This window comes from Exophiala dermatitidis (assembly GCF_000230625.1).
Source record: "Exophiala dermatitidis NIH/UT8656 unplaced genomic scaffold supercont1.7, whole genome shotgun sequence".
NCBI classification, from domain to species: Eukaryota; Fungi; Ascomycota; class Eurotiomycetes; order Chaetothyriales; family Herpotrichiellaceae; genus Exophiala; species Exophiala dermatitidis.
The window spans coordinates 357359-375776 of NW_008751652.1; the positions used below are offsets into that span (position 1 = coordinate 357359).

An 18418-nucleotide genomic window follows, 5' to 3' on the forward strand; every position below is an offset into this window, starting at 1 on the left:
GCCCGCTGCTCCAGCGGCCATCTTGAGGCGACTGATGAGGACCCTAAAGGTCTGCAAGAAAGCTCCGGGAAGTTCTGCTGGCCGTTCCAACGCCTTCTACTCAGGCACGTGAAGCTTATGACAACTTGAGAAGTTGCCCAGATTCAAAATGCTTGCCGCAGTTTGAACCACAAGCCGGAACTCGCTGCTGCTGATGATGAGACGATGCGGCCTATCTCAGGTTCCAGGAGCTCCAGGGTTGCATGACTTGAGCCAGGATTCGTGCAAAATACCTCATCCTCGACCGCTATCGCGTCCGGGTTTTTCAAGCATTGCACCTACATGAACCATGCTGGGATTTGCAGGATAGCTGAAGCTCAGAAATGCCATAGTCGAAACTGGGAATGAAGCAAACATCGCTGCCCAAACTTTGTTCCCCTCTGGGGTGCAGCCTCTTAGCATCTGCTGTGGCACGGGAGTGCAGGTACAGCAGCTCGTGGTGAACACATGTTCATAGGTCGCTATCATCTTGCCTAGCCAGCATAGCACAGGAAATACCCGATGAATTGAAGCGACGTATCAGAGGGCGATGGTCGGAAATATAGCACGGCATGCCAATGAGGTGGTGCCACGCTGTATGAAAGAGTGGAATAAAAGTCGCGAAGTGAGACGGAGGATGAATCATGAGCGACGATGCAGCTAAATCGATTAGCGTAGGTCGATTTAGGCATGCGGCCGCTAAGCCCAGAAGAGCTCTAGCAGACGGACGTCCCGTCAGTCCGTCAGCTTCAACCCGACTAACACGGGCAGCACCGAGCATCATTCGTCTGACCAGGCCGGGCCCCAGTTTGTTCATTCGCACCGGGCGGGAGTCGCCGTCTGACCGGCTCCATTCAATAATGTTAGGGGCCGCTGCCTGTCTGACACTGGCGTCCGACTCCGTACCATCATTCAACTTGAAGTTGGAGCACTGCCACCAACCTCTCCCTCGTCCTCGATCCCACACTGCACGGCGCTGGGCGAAAAGTGGTCTTACCCAACCATCGTCCTGCTCGCTCGTGTCGTCGGGCAGACAGGATGCGCCTCTCTATTTCCATCCCCCCTCTTGTTCGTCCACAGTCGGAACCATTGTTTGCCTCCTCTGCATGGCGCTGCAGTGGTAGCGAGGAACGTTTTTGGGCTCCCCGTCGAACGAACTATGAACGAGGGCCATTGCTCCCAAGCAACAACAGTGTCTCACTGTCTAGCCTCGGCTGACGACAGGACCGCCACTACTACGGATAGAGTGCCTAACATACGAACACTCGAATTCGCGTTGCTTTAGTCAGGGTCGTCAGTCGACCTCGTCTCAGCATACAACCCCCCTTAGAAGCAGACGGTCCCGCAGCCGATTCCGGCCAGACCCGCCTCGCCTGGTTTCGGCTTCGGGAGCCTGCAACTTGAACCCATGGCTACAACGGTGTTGTGCCATGGTCGGCGCGGTCCTTCCTCGTGGAAACGGGAAGCGAGCGGTAGCTGTGCCGTTGTGTTATTCATCAGATGTGGAGTGATTTTTGTACTCGGAGCTGTTGTTTGTTCTTTGCGCTGGACACCAATCATGGTCATGGCTCTGATTGCTTTTGATATGGCCTGAGTAATGCTCGCTTTGGTCGTGTTGATTCCTCCCGCATTACTTATCAACAACACTGCTCATCACACCTTGACAACTTCTCATAACACAAGTGCAAGAGCCCAGTAACTACTTTATCCTAGCACGCATCAACACATGCAATTGAAACGAAAACATGGCACGCCATAAACTTGTTCGAGCCTGGTCGAAGGGGTCTTCCACATCTGGTAGTTCAGCCTCCACCCGCAGATGTCATTCCAGCCGGTCCAGCCACTCTCAACATACCGACATAACCTCTTACAGTGACGTGGAGCCTCATGTCAAGCAATACCATGAGTACGAAGCAGACGAAGTGGTTGTGGAGCCTTGTGACTACAACGACGAACAACATGATGACCCCCGAGCGTCCTGCGTCACATATGCTTCAACTATTGCTTCTGAAGAAGAGCCTTCAAAACCACCAAGTCTCTGTCCACTACCGAGACAGATATGTTATGAACCGGATGCTGTCGGTACCACGCCCAGTGAATTTGCAGAGCTGTTCCCGTCTTCCAGACGGCTGCTCATCCAACATGACGACACAACACTCGATGGCAACCTGAATCTTCGAGTCGACACCGAAATGATTCTTTCCAAGGGCCGAAAGCTGAAGCTGACACTGTTCCACCTGCGCATGAACAACCTCGGGGAGCGCCAATTCTCACTCCGTCGATATCATCGGCAATCGGGTCGGGAAGTTTGCAGCTCGAAACGAAAATATCTGAAACCCAGTGCCAGGCCATCTTCGCAGCGAGGCAAGAATCTGGGTGGTGCTCTCAACATTGTCAGCCTCAAGACACTGGCGGCAAAGCGGAAACCCACCAGAGCTCACCACGAGTATGAGCAGGAGCAAGAAGAGTCGGATGATGACCTCGACCTTTTCACTGCTCAGGCCGGCGTGAAAGCCACCATTCCTACCGACACTATTCGGATTGAATTCTCGAATTATGCGCAGGTCGAGCTGCAACGTTCAAGGAGAGGAGACGGCAAGCTGTATGATTTTGAGTACTGGGGAGAGAAATACACCTGGAGACGAAATGTTTTTCAGGATGAGTCCGAGTTGGTCTTCACGTTCGAGTTGGTGAATCGGACCACTGGCGTCTGTCTGGCTCATATCACCCCGGACCGGTTATCGCCTCGACAGAGCAAGCTCGAAGCCGCCCAGGGGGGCTGGGTACCGCCGTGTAGTATGCGGATCGCAGAGAAGAACATCTCGAGTGATCTGGGGGATGTGATCGTTGCCACCGGATTGATCGCACTCACCGACGATTGCATCAGACAATATTGGCATGAAACTCACCGCCATTGATTTGACGTGAGGCACAAGTCACAGATCGGATCTGGGTTGGCCCAAGTGCAGACAACGTCTGTCACGGAATCTCCCTCTGGATCTTGTGTTACACCACCACCAAGGGCGGTGTGGGATGGACGTCAAACGTCACGATCGAAAGAGCATGATGGCTCACCGTGATAGGGAAGGCTTTCACGAAGGGAACACTCGATTCCATTGCACAGCGTATGTGTTTTGGCTAATGACAGGGTATGATCAAACAATGCATATGGTATGAGAGATCTCCAGATGGAGACACAAGGAATATATTGGTTTCTAGCTCGGGTCATACCCGACTTCGAGAAAAGTCACGCCCCAGCTTGGCTTTGCTGATCATATCCTACGGGGGCTTTTAGCCGTATTGCTGATCATATTCGCCGGCTGCACGTACGCAAAGAAGGAATTAATATGAACCCGCATGACAGGTCACAGCCCAGTAATTAATGGGGTGGCGTCGGACATTTTAGAACAATCCAACGATTCTACGTTTCTTCCATCCCATCTGCCACCATAAGGTAGAGCACCTGCATTCCAGCGGTGAGTTGGCTCGTCAGGCCATCACCCGCCAGAAGTCAGTTGTGTGCGAGGAGTTCCAAGATCGCTCAGGCTGAGCTGTGCAGCCCAGTGGAGTGGCGTTCGAGTCTGAAACGGCGCAAGCAGAAGCCATATCGGCCAAACCTGAAGCGTATGTACATACTACCTAGGTTTGTGAATTGTGCGATTTCTACTATCCTGCACAGTTATTAGTAGTACCTGGTAGTAATGTGGGAATTCGCAGTTTTGACCGGTTCCTGCCGCCGCAGGCCCGATCCCTCCCAGTCCCTTCCTGACTCGCCCCATCGCGCGTTCATTCTTCGCTTTTCTCTCCACCATCTTTTTCCACCGCCAACTTGAACCTCGAACTCCATCTGCCACTGCATCTCCTGCTTCGAGTTACAACAGCCTCCAAGTTCTGCATCTTGTCAGGTCTCCATCACCCTAGTCGCTACGGCCGCCATCCAGTCCCTTCCTCCCTATGCCGTACTAGGTACACAACCCACTCTTTGACAGCCGTTTCGAGTTCGATTATAAGACATCTCGGCAACTGCAGGCCTTGTAGGCAATGGAAAAGACTATCGTCCTGACTGGTCTATCGCTCTTTTGGCTTTTGTTATACCTCCACATATCGATCCACGCTTCTCCACTGCCGTACCACTGAATCGTCCTTGTCGTCCTGTTTCTGTCCTAGACAACCGTCGCCGCTCGTATCCATTTGGTCCAGTAGGAACATTCTCACCCAAGGCTTCCATGCACCGCGCAGCTATCGAGCATACCTTATTCTTGATGTACAAGCCAGATGGGTTCGTTGACGGGCTACTAGGAGACGTGGATGGTCAAAATGCGTGTCCCGACGCTGTCCAGATGTTGCTGCCCAACGGCTGTCAGCCCCTCCAACTTGAACCTGGGCAAAGCATCCAATCAGCCACACTGCCCTACATCCGGGACGCTACAAGACAAGATGAAGCAGAGGTAGGTGAAAGTGAGGTCGCCTGGTCCCTTTATCAACGATATTTCGGGCATCAGTAAGAACCAGGATCCCCCTCGACAGCATATTATGGGCAGTTTAAATTGCTTCTTATGCTATTGCGCATTTTGTCCCAATGCCACCGGGACAATGTACAAAGTTGGTACGCCCCACCTCGATAACCTGACTAGGCATTATTCGTGCGTATTCTAGCTTTTTCAAAGGTCACTCGCCAATCCGGCTATTGCTAAGGCTCTCTCCGCCATCATGCATATCATGCCTTGGTTGCGGACCTATCCACTGCACTGCGTTGTCCGAGTCGGATCCTGATGTGCTGGCAATTTCTGCTGCAGTGGGTGAGGCTGGTGCTGGTGCTCCATGGTTTGGTGGTTGCTGGGTTTCGCCATCCCGTCGTCTACCCACGTCCTCACACATCGGCTTTCTGCATGCTCGCATCTGTGCGACGTCAGGTCTTTATAGACATGTCAGGGCGGCCTCCACGGATCGATAACGTGTCACCAGATCTCAGATCATGTTGCACAAAGAAACAACCACTGCTGCTGCTGCTGCTGTTGTGATGCTTCTTGGTGCCTTGATTGATATGAGGCAAGGGCGATAGGAGCAGAGCTGTCACTGAAGAAGTTGCATGGCGGTGTTGCTGCAGCTATCCCTCATTCACTGCTGCATAACTCTCTAGTCGTGGTGACTCTCACTTGGTGACTCTGGGCTGATTGCAGTGTCGTTTTCTGCGACTTGTTGGATATAAAAAGTCTTTGATGTCTCTTCTGCCATCGTTATATCTGTACCAACTTGTCCTTTCTTGATCAACAGAACAAGAGATCTCGATCAAAACCCCGCGGACGAACGCATCAACCGTCGAGTATCGTCGTCTGTTAAGTCAACGACCAAGACATCTCTCAACCCATCTATTTGTCTTCGACATGGCTACCAAGACCCATACCACCTGGCAAGAGGAACTCATCGGTAAAGCTCCAGTGGACCAGTTCAAACCTAAGCTCCCGGTATCTAACATGATTGCAGCTGAATGCCGGAAGCAGAGACTCCCTGCCCCTGTCTTCAACATCGTCTCTGATCGCCGCGGTTGGTACCCCTTGAACTCAGCTGCGCTTCTGCCAAGATCGAAGGCTGACTTTGCTGTGTTTTTCTAGGCGGACGTACAGCTTGGTCTGCTACAGTGACCATCCAAGGACAAAATCTTGCGGCGCGGTATTGGTATGATGGCCAATATCTTCACAACGCCAAAGAAGACGCCGCCGAAGTCGCATGCACCAAACTCCGCAACCCTTCCATCACCGCCGGCCACCAATCCCTTTACCGGGCCGGGCCAAGCTACGCTCAGAGCGGTTGGGCGCGTTAGGCGATGACAACTAGAAACGGCTGGCAGCGGATCTTGTGCCGGTTTGAGGAGATCTCTATGGAGAGACTCCAGTTGGATCTTGTTCTATGGGTGCTCAGTCATGACAAAAACACGAATTACAACAGGGGCATAGCGAAGGCGTTCGAGCGGCAACTGGAAGCAGGGCAAGGCCCATTTTTCTTTAGGCTTGGACATCTTTTTCTCTTGTTTCCTTCACAGAAACCTCTTGGAGAGGATTAGAATGAGGCTCGCTGTTGGGATGGGCAAGGCAGCAGTCGCTTCGTCCCGACTAGCAGACGAGCAGCTTCGGTCATTTCTGAAATCTCTGACCGCTGTTTAGGTCCATAGAAGAATCCCAGGGACTTATTCTTTGATTTGCTTGGGCATGCTGCATGGATACTTCCGGAGTCTTGCATGATGTAGTGCATGTGACATGCCATGCGGACGTCTTCCTCGTCTTCCATGGCACAATCAAGATCGCGGCCAGTAGTGAGATCTGGTAGGACTGAGCCACAGTGTTGTGGAACGTGAGCTGTCGTACAACGGAACGCAGAAGGGGGATTCTCGTGATCCCTGATATAGGATATGGGAGCGAATCCACGGGGGACGATGAAGTCCGCTAGAGAAGCGAATTCAAGTTGTCGAGAAACTTGGAGACACTGGAGTTCGCGCTGTTTGAGCAAATATTAGTTTTTGGTCGCCGGCAGAAAACCTTCCGTATCAGGACAGCGGTGGACAACACTCCAAGTTGTAGCCTTACGATTGAAGATTCCACGCAGTTTGCTCCGAGTGACTTTGTCCTACTACTACTATTACGCGCCCTGGTTTGGCTTGACGAGGAGGTAACTTGAAGAGAGGGAGCCCGAGGGCGGAGGAGAGGTTTGGTTGGGTTTGATCGCCGTGCGACGTTGACATTCACGTTTACCTTGCGGCCGGGCGGGCGCATTTGCATTTGCAGATTCTCGCCGTATGCACCCAATCCTCCAGCACGGAGAGACCAGAGTACCGCAATACCTGCTACGACTACGATACGGAGTACTTGACATCTACACCGCCACCGCCGCGGCAAGGCGTTTCACGGGAGTCGTCGGCCCTAATCCTCCTCATGCCAGTTCACCGTCGTTGAACTCGAGGCCAGTTCAAACTGCGGCCATGACTACTGGTACCGCCGCGGCACCGGCACCGTCGCCGGCTTTAACATTTGACCTCGAGGCTCGATGTTCGGTATGTACGCATCGTCTACGCAAACTACGTATTTGTCAAATTTGTTGCGTATGCGTATGGAACGCTCGGTTAACCGCAAGCGGTCTATATGTCTAGACATCCAAAGCCCGAGCCTCGACCCTCCATCTCCCCCATGGATCCGTCGATCTGCCCATGTTCATGCCGGTGGCGACGCAAGCGTCATTAAAGGGGTTGACGCCCGAACAGTTGGAAGAGACGGGATGTAAATTGTGTCTGAACAATACGTATCATTTGGGCCTGAAGCCGGGCCAGGCCGTGCTGGATACGATTGGGGGTGCGCATAAACTCCAGGGGTGGAAGGGGAATATTTTGACTGATAGTGGTGGGTGGGTTAGTCCTCTATCCTCGGTCTCCGTTGCTGGGAAGTTGAATGTCATGATTGTCGTCAACGGATGTTATGTTTCTGTATCGGGATCGAGGCTCACGCTGTCATTTTTGTTAACAGGTTCCAAATGGTCTCCCTACTGAAACTCGCCAAAGTCACGGAAGAAGGAGTGCGGTTCTTGAGTCCGCATGATGGAAGTCCAATGTATGTGATGTTATGTTCTTTGTCCGAGTTCGAGGCTGGCGGGCGCCTGAGGCGTAAAGAGTGGGCTGGTATTGATGCTGTCTGCCGTGTTTTAGGCTCCTCACCCCCGAACATTCCATGTCCCTCCAAAACTCCATCGGCTCCGACATCATGATGCAACTGGACGATGTCATCCAGACCACATCCCCGGACCATGCTCGCATGAAAGAAGCCATGGAACGCTCCATCCGCTGGCTGGACCGGTGTATATCCGCGCACAAGTACCCAGACAGACAGAATTTGTTTTGTATCATTCAGGGCGGGTTGGATCTGGAAATGCGTCGGCAGTGCTGTGCGGAGATGGTGAAGAGGGATACGCCAGGGATTGCGATCGGTGGGCTCTCGGGTGGAGAGGCGAAGGAGGATTTTTGCAAAGTGTATGTGTTGACTGACTATGGCTGTCCTTCCACGGCGGACGGTTGCTCAACTGCCGTCGGACCGGAATATGAAGTGTTTTTGTCTGTGACGAATTGCTTGCTAATAAGGGTTGAGCAGAGTCGATACGTGTACGGATTTGTTACCGGAACGGAAACCACGATATGTTATGGGAATAGTAGGTCCAGCAAACACATTGCCCGGGTTCCCTTTCTTTCGTCCTCCACGGCACTGGCAATGATGGAAAAGATCATCCGTCCGTCCCGGCGCCTTGATGGGGCCATCATGGGCCTGTAACAGACCTACGGTTGTTTTTTTGCTTCTACTATCCAGTATCAGTAGAGCTGACTTTATTGTGATTGTGTGCAGGGCTATCCCGAGGATATTGTCGTTGCCGTAGCTCTTGGAGCCGACATGTTTGATTGTGTCTGGCCCACTAGGACAGCGGTAAGTCAAAACAATCAACCCTCTTGTGGCAGGTCTATAATTCGGAGTGATAAACAACGGTGTCGCCGTTATGCTACCTGATCCTGGTTGACCCGTTCAACGATCGTTGGAAGTAACTCAAGCTGACAATTTTGTTTTGTTTCGTTTAGCGCTTCGGCAACGCAATCACCACCCACGGCGTCCTCAACATCAAACACGCCCGCTACGAAAAGGATTTCGGTCCCGTCGAACCCGGCTGCACATGCACATGCTGCCGATCCAAAGAAGAAGGCGGGCTGGGAATCACGAGGGCGTATATTCATCATATTGCGGCCAAGGAGACTGTCGGGGCACATTTGTAAGAAATGGTTTTTGACTTGCAAGTCGTGTTTGTGAAACAAACGGGATACCAAGAACGTATACTGACTGACGTTTCTGCGTGTTCAGATTATCAATCCACAATGTCCATCATTTGCTCTCCTTAATGAAGAGAGCCAGACAGGCGATTCTGAATGATCGATATCCGGAGTTTGCGAGGGATTTCTTTGCGAGGTATTTCGAGGGAAAGGGGGCGCCGAGGTGGGCTGTTGATGCGCTCAAGAAAGTGGGGATTGAGATTTGACGGCTTGGACTTTGAGCTTGGGGTTTGACGCCAGCCCTTTGCTGTGACGCGCTTCGCGTGGTGAGCGAGCGGTTGAAGGAAGGTAATACATGTATATGGATGGTTGAAGTCGTTATTGTCTGTCAGTCTGTCACTAAGGTAATCAAGGTGGCTGACTGAAGGTGTGGTGGTGAGACCCGGATCAGGAGGTCCAGTGGGGATTTGTGGAGTGAGAAGAATGATGAGAACTGCCTGAAAATCAAAGAAGAAGTTTGGAATTTTTAGGGGAAAAAATCAAGAAGATGTCGAAGAGTGAAGACTAGGTCGGGTCTATATTCGTCCTCTAGTACTCGATCTATCGTAGCTATCTACAGACATCCTGGGAGTTCGAGCTCGATATATCTGTATCTCCGGTGTACTACTGAGGTAGATGGTATATACTACCTCCGAATGTCATGTCTCGCCCAAAACAATGATTTGCAACCCAACGCAATGCCTGACAAGATATCAATCAGGTCTGCCGTCGCGCGACCGTGGTGAAACGGTCATGACTTCGAGGGGGGTGCTTTGCAGTGCCTCAGGTGCCGAATTTTCATGCATTCATATCACGGTCGATGTGTTCTGGTACTGTACGCCTGGCCGATGGCTCTCCGTGTGCAGTGCTAGCAGAGGACGTGCCCTGAAGTCACCTGAAGTCAAGGTGATGTTGACATCGCAGGAGATAGGAACGGAGCACTTAAATGGGTTCAACCTCCAGAATTCCATCAGGATGAGAATCACGTCACTGGCTACTCTGCTCCCGCGCATGTGTAAAACTCCCATCGAGAGCCTTGACAAGAGCATAAACCGCCCGTAACAGCGGGGTATCGACGCCCTTTTCTTCGGCGATACGCAATGCGTTGCCTACGATGGCATCCACCTCCATGTTTCGACCGGCCGCAGCGTCAGCAAGCATGCTCGGCTCGACGCCTGGCAAAGGCCGCGCCGTGGCCCGGCCAATTTGAGACTCGACCACGGACCGCGACACGGACGGGTATCCGGCGGCCTGGGCAATGGCGGAAATTTCGAGCATGACGTCCTGGATCAGATTGGGCGCATACGACGAGGACTGGATGAACTGGGCGTCGCGACTGCGGGATAGCGCACAGATCGGGTTCCAGGTCGCGTTGACGAGCAGCTTGCTCCATCGTTCCTGTTGCACGTCGTCATGCACCTTGAAGGAGGCGCCGCCGGCTTGTAGCAGGGCCCCGAACCGCTCGGCAGATTCCTTGTGCGACTGTGGTGCCGTAGCCGGGTACGTGCCAAGGTGCAGGAGTTCGATTTCTTTGTGAGTGACAATTCCTGGAGAAATCTGCGTGGCAGGTAGGTAGACGACACAACTCAAAATTGGGTTGGAGGGGAAAGCATTCCGGTAAAGGTCTTCGATACCGATCCCATTCTGGATCAGGGCGATGGTTGTGTTGGGAGAGATCGCACGTCGGATTTGATCCGGTATGGATGGTGTGCTGGGGATGGCTTTTGCCGTGACGATCACATAGTCGAAGGGTTTATCCGATTTTGTCACAGCTTCTTCGACGCTGCGCACGACTTGGGGTCGTACGTTCAAGTTCTGGCCGAAGATGGTCGAGTTGATGGTAAAGCCTTGCTTGGCCACCACGTCGTAGTTTGATCGACAAACCGTAAACACATTGGCTGGCGTGACGGCGCGAGAGAAAATGTATGCGTACACGGCGCCAATGCTGCCTGTGCCGAAGATGAGAAACCGAGGATGAGACATGGTGATCAAGGATCAGCTCCGGAAGTCCTTTGTGCGGCTATCTATCTAAGCCGGAGATGAGTGCGAGATATAGTGCAGGAAGTTGATATATGCAAAGTTGAGAGTAGCAAAGGGCCGGCGTCAAAGCGGGTCGACGCCGCGGGATAACAAGATACGGGGAAAAGCCGAACAACCGATGAGCTTAGCTAGCAACCAACCCGTCTCCACTCCCCGGGCATCCTGGATCGGGTTGGGTTGGATCTCCCGAATAGCCCTAGGGACAATTGAGATCTGGAGGAGTCGTATGCATCTTCAGACTTTGGAGAACTCGCCTACCTCTTGTTACAGACTGGCACAAGTTATCTGAGCGACCACGGCAGAAACATCGAGCTCACCTAGGTCCCTGGGCATAGTCTCAGCGGTGTGATCTACGGTCGACGGCGGAGTCAAGGACCCGTCAAGCATGATCGGAAAGCCGTGTATTTAGGAACACACTGGCAATGTGTTTATGGGCCGCAAAGTCTTGACTGACTGACCGGCAGTCTGGCTGGATAATTGTGCCCTAAGATCCCAACTTTCCTGATCGTGTTGAGCATATGGACGGTACTAGACATGTCTCTTCTAGCAACCGATCTCTTTTATGAGCCTCGATGGATCTGGCTGTTTCATCCACGTGAAGATGTGCCAAAGCTTGACATCGGTGGGCGGCCCAGTGGGATTCGAGAAGAGAGGAGGATCTCGATCTCGGGGAATTCGTAACAGCATCGGGGACGAAGAGGACTAAAAGCAGGGTCCCGTTTTTAGAATGCCGGAGATCCAGGCTACCACTAGTAGTAGTTGTGGGCTTGTGATCGAATGCTTGTCACCAGGCTTGCTGACCAGGGACGGAGGACGAGCAGAACCCACCAGACGATGGCGCGTGTCGCGTTGTAGGCAGGTCTGATGGCTTACAGTGTTCGCACTGTCTTAATGAAGATAGGACAACCGAAGAATCGCACGAAGAAAGGTCAATAAATGGCGACGCAGAAGCTGATGTGGTGGTGTTCATATTTAATTGCTGTGGGTTTGTTTAGCTGCGGCGTCCAAATCGCGGTCGCAAAACTTGAATGACGTGGATTTGCAGCGATTCGCGCATTGATTTCGGTCTCGATTGACCACTTCGACTTCAACTCCATTTTACCACAAGGCCACGTCTGCGATTGTGCTGCACCCATACACCTCCTACTACACTCGCATCTTGCGTCAGGTGGCATAGCGACGGCTGATTAACCTTGATTCCAGCAGAGCGACACCACCATGGACCCCGATATACCAGCGCCCTCGATTGAGCGCGACACCCTCCCCGATGCCACCTCCCCCTTTGCGAACGTTAGCAACAATGAGACCAGGAGTGACAGTGCTACTACGACTGCCAGTGCCACTGCGCTCAATTCTTCTTCTGCCTATCCTGCACGATCCAGTCCTTCGGTTGCTGCCTCCATTCCACTGCCTCCATCTTCGCCCATGCGCACTCCTAAACAAACACCCCTCCCTGGCGCAACAAAATCCTACTCGCCTAAGCCGCCTTCAAGATCACCCTCTGTCACAAGTTCACACCGCGGCGAAAGACAAACCACTCCTAGACAAAGCACCCCTACATTGATCAGCCGAAGGTCTACACCCAGTCTCAACGTTTCAAAAGGCGGGACACCACAGCAGCCACAATTCAGACGTGCTTCTTCAAACCTCAACCCTTCATCTCCAGCCCCAAATGGCAAGATGGCACCTCCGCTGATTTCAGAACGTCCAGTAGTGACGGCCAGTTCGGTTGCCAAAGAGTATTTTCAGGTGGAACTCGAAGCGCATTCCACTATGTCCTCGCCGGTTGCCGTCATAGTCCACGATTCATGCTATGGACATCGCTTTTCGCGTCCTCGTGCCACCAAAAACGCCTTGGCCACAATTGTCGAACGACCAGAGCGAATCCATGCGACTGTTCTTGGAGCATCAGCCGCATATGTGCGCTTGGGCGAGCGACATGCCGACGGTCGATACGCTCCTCGTCCTAAGCACCATGCCACTGACGTGCGGGATGTGCCCTTCCAGATTCGAAAGACATGTCGCAAAATTCCGCTTACCCACCCATCGGTTGCTTTTGTGCACGGCTCGAAATGGATGGAAGAGTTGCAGATCATGTGTGATACCGCTGAGGGCAAGTTGGCGCTGAATGGGAAAGAATTGGTGAGGCCGATCGGCTATGGAAAGGACGAAGCCGGAAATGCTCTACCCAAACTGCATGAAGGCGATTTGTATCTGTGCGCCGAATCTTTGGCTGCCTTTCAAGGTTGTCTGGGCGGAGTTTGCGACGCTATCGACACGGTCTTTTCACCCTCTGTCACAAACCGCGCATTTGTCTGCATCCGCCCTCCAGGCCACCACTGCTCGTCCAACTACCCTTCGGGGTTTTGCTGGCTCAACAATGTCCACGTGGGTATTGCTTACGCTGCCATGAATCATGGTTTGACGCATGCCGCCATAATTGATTTTGACTTGCACCACGGTGACGGCTCTCAAAACATCGCGTGGGACCAGAATCGCAAAGCGCACACTGCGGCTAAGAATGCTGCACAATACAAGAAGACTCCCATCGGCTACTACAGCCTGCACGACATCAACTCATACCCTTGTGAATGGGGTGACGAGGAAAAGGTCCGCAACGCAAGCCTGTGTATTGAGAATGCCCATGGCCAGTCCATCTGGAATGTCCACCTGGAACCCTGGAAGACGCCGGACGAGTTCTGGAGATTGTACGCGAGCAAGTACACGGTCTTGCTGGACAAGGCCAGGACGTTTTTACGGAATCACACCGCAAGATGGCGTGCCTCGGGACATGTTCAGCCAAAAGCTGCAATCTTTATTTCTGCAGGATTTGATGCCAGCGAGTGGGAGGGCGCCGGCATGCAGAGACATAGTGTCAATGTACCCACCGATTTTTACGCCCGTTTTACTGCCGACATTGTCAAGCTGTCTCACGAAGAGGGCCTGGGAGTAGATGGCCGCGTGATTAGTGTCCTGGAAGGAGGCTACAGTGATCGCGCCCTGACTTCGGGTGTTTTCAGCCATATCTGCGGACTGGCTGGAGACACCATAGGCCAGGATGCAGAAACGTCTCCGACAGGCAATGTAAGCACGATCAACAATTGGACTCTCCAAGCCATCCCGACGCCGCGCACTGGAGGGAAGGTTTCTTATACTCCGGAATGGTGGGCGAGGTGGAGTTTGGAGGAACTAGAGGCGGTTGTTGCTGGATACCAACCGCAGGGCACCAAATCCGCGAAAGACAAGAGCGCGAATTACTCATCCCCTACTCAGGCATCCACCCTCAAGATGACGGAGCAGGCACGGGAGAAACAATCGCTTGCTTCTCTTCATGCTAGACTGTCCCTAGAATCCCAGTACGAGCCGCCTCCGCCTGATGTGGACTGGGCCACCGCAGCTTATGAACTGTCGCGGGTTGTCATCCCCGCCGACCGACAAACCCTGAGTTGTACCCACGAAGAGCTGAATGCAGAGGCTACAAAAGCCCGTCGAGAACGAGTGTCCAATCATGCTGCCAGTGCAGCGCCGGTGGCATCGGAGGAGCGAATGCAACTGAGAGATCGCAAACCTAGAGCACCACCAACAAGCACGAGCCTCGCGGCCGGGAGGACGACCTCACGCAATGGCAACGGCAACCGGCGGACCACTATTGCAGCTGTCAGCGATCTGCCCGACCCCACGATGCAGCAGCAACCTGAACTTCCAAATGGTAGGCCACGGCGAAGATCGAGTGATGCTTCGAGCATCTTGTCTAGTTTTCGGGGTATGAAGATCTCGGAGGACGGTCCGGAAGGTGGCTTTGCGAATCCGCCGTCAAGAGCGCCTTCGGCTGTTCCAGAAAAGGCTGCAAAAGCAGTGGCAGTCAAGAAGACTAGAACCGCACCGACCACAAAGGGCGCGGCCAAGCCGAAGTCAAGTCCACGCAAGCCAAAGGGTACTACTGCACCAGTCGCAACTACGGCTTTGGCAGAGGCAGGGCTTCCTCTCAATTCCGTGCAGTCAAAGCCCTACACTGCGAAAGCAACCCCTACTGCCTCTCAGACTGGGAGCACCGGAGGGGGCTCTAAGTCTGATGATATGGAGAGCTTGTCAAATGGCTTAAAGAAGATCAGTATCAAGTTGAAATTACCAACTCCAGAGGAACATGCTGCCAGACAACAACAACAACAGCAGAAAGCTGCTGCTCTTGAAGAGAAACAAAAGAAACCGCGCGCTCCCAGAAAGCCACTGCTTCCAAAGATTTCGAAACAAATCAAGACAAGCAGCCCGGCTCGAGATACGAATACTGACGAGAACGTCCCATTGCGGCAGCAGGTGGAGAATAAGTCGTTAGCCGGGACAAATGAATCTGTTTTGCCTGTGAAATCCGAGCAGGTCCACCAGAATCAGGAGGCGAGGTTTCCGTTGAATGGGAATATCGCGAACATGAACAACTTGAAGGAGCAAGTCTCCAGTTCCGCTTCGACAAACCAGGCAACATCCGGTTGGCGGCAAGACGCGACAGGCCCAGCTTCTGTCGATCCTACTTTCATACCTGATCAAGTCCCTGCAGAGTCCGCGCAGACGAGGGTACCAGAGTCTCTTTCGAATCCTTCTGTCATCACTTCTCCGGTCGTGGAGCAGCCTTCCGCTCAGCAGCAGCAGGGGCAGTGGCAAACACTACCACCACAAAGCGGTACACAGCCGAACTTGAGCGTATTCGGGCAGACTTCATATGGACCGGTTCCGGTACCGAATCCGAATCCGAATCCATCGGCCAATAATGTACAGGGAGGCACCAAGCAGGATTTGCCTGTGTTTACGTCTCAATCGGCTATTCCTTTTGCGCCGGCACCAGCTCCTCCTCCTGGTTCTCACTGGAATGCGAGCACAGACGAAGTCCAACCTGACCAGGGCAATAATGGTGCAAATTCGTGACTGTTGATCTAGGATGTTTCCATCAGACTGCAGCGGCCCTTGTGGATTGTTGTTCAGGGTTTGCGCAGCAAGACTCTCCACAGCTGGCGGCGATCCTGGGCAGATATGCCGTGCGCGCGTGTGGTATGGACACCGGTGTCCTGCAGTGATATTCTTGTCAGGGTCGCAGTGGGTCAAAGGGGTCGGAAGGATGGATGTTGGGTTTCTTTTCTGCCTTTCCCTTCCATCCTCCGGTCACGATTGTTGCTGCTTGCCAAACAGAGGTTCAGAACTGCAGAGCTGCTACGCTGCTGCAATCTTGTTTTCGACTCCCTTGTCTTTTCCTTTTCTTTTTTTTTTCTGTTGTGTGCAGAGGGAGGTATTTGGGTTGTCAGAGTGTGTGTCTCTGTGTGTGCTGTATGATTGAAGTTGAAATGGAAAGATGATACCCCACATAGTAGGTTGGTTTGAGGATTGGTCGGCAGACAAGGTCACGGCGGGATGTGGGTTTTGGGGAAAGGGGGATTGTATCCGGAGAGGGGAGTTGGAAAATGAGACTCTGCTAGACAGTCACGAATTTGAATGGCTCATGGTCGATGTTACTAGTAATCGCAAAGATTTCCAATGTCTACTGTTAGTAGTGTATTATCAAATTAGTAGGGTTACCTAGGTAGAAGGACTTGATCAGTTTCAAGGAAGGATGCAATACACGAAAGGAATGATCGGCTAGTATGAGTATTCGGTTAGTGTAGAGGAAAGTAGAGAAGAGTAGATGATATTCTTTCTGATGCCTCATCAGTATGAGCGCAACTACTGTATTTCCATAGTAGAAATATTTATGTCACACCCGCACATATGGACCATGCATTAGCATCAGTACCTACGTATCAACCCTCATTCGCCCTGCGGCGACATGCACTGTGGTAACTTACATGACAACACACCGACTGCTTCTCTTCTGGTTTCTTGTCGTCGATCCCTTAGCCGCGCGATTCGCACGCACTCGGGCATCGTACTCAGCGAACAACATCTCTCGATCACGTTCCCCGAGTTCCTGGAACAATGGGTGGCGGAGCAATTCCTCACGAGTCTTGTATCGGCGGGAAGTCAGCAGTTTCTCGCAGTCCTCATAGACTTCGCGGCGGCGACGGACGTCGAGTTGGCGATGGAGGTTGAGTACTTTGCGGGTTTCGAGGGTGCCTTGGGTGGGGTGAGCTTGTCTACCACCACCGACAGCGGCACCGGCACCGGCTCCGGCACCAGCGCCCGCTACGGCTCGTGAAGGACGACGAGTCGGTTGCTGGTTCCACTCTTCTTCAAGAGGAGAAACAGGTGAATTGCGGTAACGCGAAGACCCACGTCGGCCATAGCCAAAGTCCGATTGTTTGAGTGGTGAGACGGGCGATGGAGACATGCGAGATCGCGATGACCGCCGGTAACCCTTAGAGATACCGCCGTCATGGATGGTGTTTGCTGCCAAGGGAGAAGGAGAAGCCGTGGACCGCTTGCGCCGACGGGTCGATGGGGCTGGTTGTGGAATGTGTGGAATCTCGCTGAAGTCGCGGAGGTTGCTGTTTGTGTTGTATTGCGCTCCTGCTCCGCTGTTGCTGTTGCTCCCGCTGCCGTTGCCACTGCGTCCGGTTGAGCGTGAGGATTTGCGGGCGGTGGGTTCATGAAATGAAACTGGAGGCGCTGCCAGTGGTTGTCTTGTCCGTACAGCGGAGTCTTGGTTGTAAACATTGGGCATCACGGGAGCAGGACCATTGCGGTATGCTGGATGGATGTATGCGCTGGCTGAGGTGGCGCGGTGCTCAGGGCATGGCCCGTCGAGATTCTGAACAGCCGGTCGGAGGAGTGCTTTGCGGCATTTCTCGGTTTGGGCGCCGCAGACGTACCGTTTGACTTCTTGCGTGCAGCCGCATGTGAAGTGGAAGAGTGTGTTGTGACACATTTTTCTCTAGATCTTTCGCTTACCTTGAGATGTGATTTTGAGCAGCCTTGATTTGACAGGTAATTGTGTGGTTAGATTAGAAGGATGGGACAGCTGGAAGTGGATGCAGGGTATAAATGGTTGAACCTGGGGAAGACAGGTTATGAAGGCAGGGGGAGAGGAAGTGACTGGGCAGAGGCAGTGGGCGGGCGAGGACAATGCGACTCGATTGCACAATGGAGTCGAGGCAACTGCTCGAGTTCTGTCGTGACGATCTCGGTCAAAGAACAGGGGAGAAAAGGAATAAAGAAATCGATCGAGTCCTTTGTCCTTTTGCGCCGGAACCGGTGAAAGCTGCTCGCCTCGGTCATGTGTAGGTGCCCGACAACACTGCCTCGAAAGTCCCGAAGACGGAGGTAGTTCATTCCGGGCAGTGGCCGTCTTCCTGGGGTGCACTGAGTGGCCTACCTGTCCTGGAGCATTGTCTGTTCATGGGGGGTTTCTGGTGGCAGTGAGGAGGAAGGGGATATCCTCCAGGCCTTCTACAGTGCGCTATTGCCATCGTATCAGCGAGATGCATCATAAGAGCCGTCAATGTGGACAGATGCCGAAGAATGAGTAGCAGTGAACGCGATGGTGAGGCAGTATCGAGGAGGAACAAATAGATATGTGCTGTGTACTTTGTAGGTAGTGTTGTTTCAGGG

The 18418-nt window shown here is 52.9% G+C and overlaps 6 protein-coding genes across 6 annotated transcripts; 4 read left to right on the forward strand and 2 right to left on the reverse strand.

The window, feature by feature from the left end:
* Positions 1–1763: 1763 nt before the first annotated feature.
* Positions 1764–2936, forward strand: HMPREF1120_07975 (uncharacterized protein; the record flags this gene model as incomplete). Its single annotated transcript, XM_009162213.1, has 1 exon — positions 1764–2936. The coding sequence occupies one exon, from the start codon at positions 1764–1766 to the stop codon at positions 2934–2936; it is 1173 nt and encodes a 390-aa protein (XP_009160461.1).
* Positions 2937–3841: 905 nt separating this feature from the next.
* HMPREF1120_07976 (uncharacterized protein) lies at positions 3842–6202 on the forward strand. The gene is made up of 3 exons (XM_009162214.1): positions 3842–5445; positions 5503–5562; positions 5631–6202. The coding sequence occupies exons 1-3, from the start codon at positions 5403–5405 to the stop codon at positions 5837–5839; spliced, it is 312 nt and encodes a 103-aa protein (XP_009160462.1). The 5' UTR covers positions 3842–5402; the 3' UTR covers positions 5840–6202.
* A 341-nt stretch (positions 6203–6543) lies between these two features.
* HMPREF1120_07977 (queuine tRNA-ribosyltransferase) lies at positions 6544–9524 on the forward strand. The gene is made up of 8 exons (XM_009162215.1): positions 6544–7063; positions 7160–7410; positions 7530–7613; positions 7709–8029; positions 8148–8205; positions 8397–8474; positions 8624–8811; positions 8901–9524. Exons 1-8 carry the CDS (start codon positions 6809–6811, stop codon positions 9073–9075), a joined length of 1410 nt encoding a protein of 469 aa, XP_009160463.1. The 5' UTR covers positions 6544–6808; the 3' UTR covers positions 9076–9524.
* On the reverse strand, positions 9325–11849 carry HMPREF1120_07978 (2-dehydropantoate 2-reductase). The gene has a single exon (XM_009162216.1). The coding sequence runs from the start codon at positions 10829–10831 to the stop codon at positions 9836–9838; it is 996 nt and encodes a 331-aa protein (XP_009160464.1). The 5' UTR covers positions 10832–11849; the 3' UTR covers positions 9325–9835.
* HMPREF1120_07979 (histone deacetylase HOS3) lies at positions 11795–16607 on the forward strand. The gene has a single exon (XM_009162217.1). The coding sequence runs from the start codon at positions 12107–12109 to the stop codon at positions 15803–15805; it is 3699 nt and encodes a 1232-aa protein (XP_009160465.1). The 5' UTR covers positions 11795–12106; the 3' UTR covers positions 15806–16607.
* Positions 16532–18380, reverse strand: HMPREF1120_07980 (uncharacterized protein). The gene has a single exon (XM_009162218.1). It carries the CDS (start codon positions 17733–17735, stop codon positions 16713–16715), a length of 1023 nt encoding a protein of 340 aa, XP_009160466.1. The 5' UTR covers positions 17736–18380; the 3' UTR covers positions 16532–16712.
* Between the last annotated feature and the right edge of the window lie 38 nt (positions 18381–18418).

Excerpts from the sequence above, each read along its gene's own strand:
- HMPREF1120_07976 (XM_009162214.1), top strand. The coding sequence starts at position 5,403 with ATGGCTACCAAGACCCATACCACCTGGCAAGAGGAACTCATCG. Across the intron at positions 5,446-5,502 it reads CTGGCAAGAGGAACTCATCG|CTGAATGCCGGAAGCAGAGA; the intron begins GTAAAGCTCCAG and ends ACATGATTGCAG. Across the intron at positions 5,563-5,630 it reads CATCGTCTCTGATCGCCGCG|GCGGACGTACAGCTTGGTCT; the intron begins GTTGGTACCCCT and ends GTGTTTTTCTAG.
- HMPREF1120_07977 (XM_009162215.1), top strand. The coding sequence starts at position 6,809 with ATGCACCCAATCCTCCAGCACGGAGAGACCAGAGTACCGCAATACCTG. Across the intron at positions 8,030-8,147 it reads AAGGAGGATTTTTGCAAAGT|AGTCGATACGTGTACGGATT; the intron begins GTATGTGTTGAC and ends AGGGTTGAGCAG. Across the intron at positions 8,475-8,623 it reads TCTGGCCCACTAGGACAGCG|CGCTTCGGCAACGCAATCAC; the intron begins GTAAGTCAAAAC and ends TGTTTCGTTTAG.
- HMPREF1120_07978 (XM_009162216.1), bottom strand. The coding sequence starts at position 10,831 with ATGTCTCATCCTCGGTTTCTCATCTTCGGCACAGGCAGCATTGGCGCC.
- HMPREF1120_07979 (XM_009162217.1), top strand. The coding sequence starts at position 12,107 with ATGGACCCCGATATACCAGCGCCCTCGATTGAGCGCGACACCCTCCCC.
- HMPREF1120_07980 (XM_009162218.1), bottom strand. The coding sequence starts at position 17,735 with ATGTGTCACAACACACTCTTCCACTTCACATGCGGCTGCACGCAAGAA.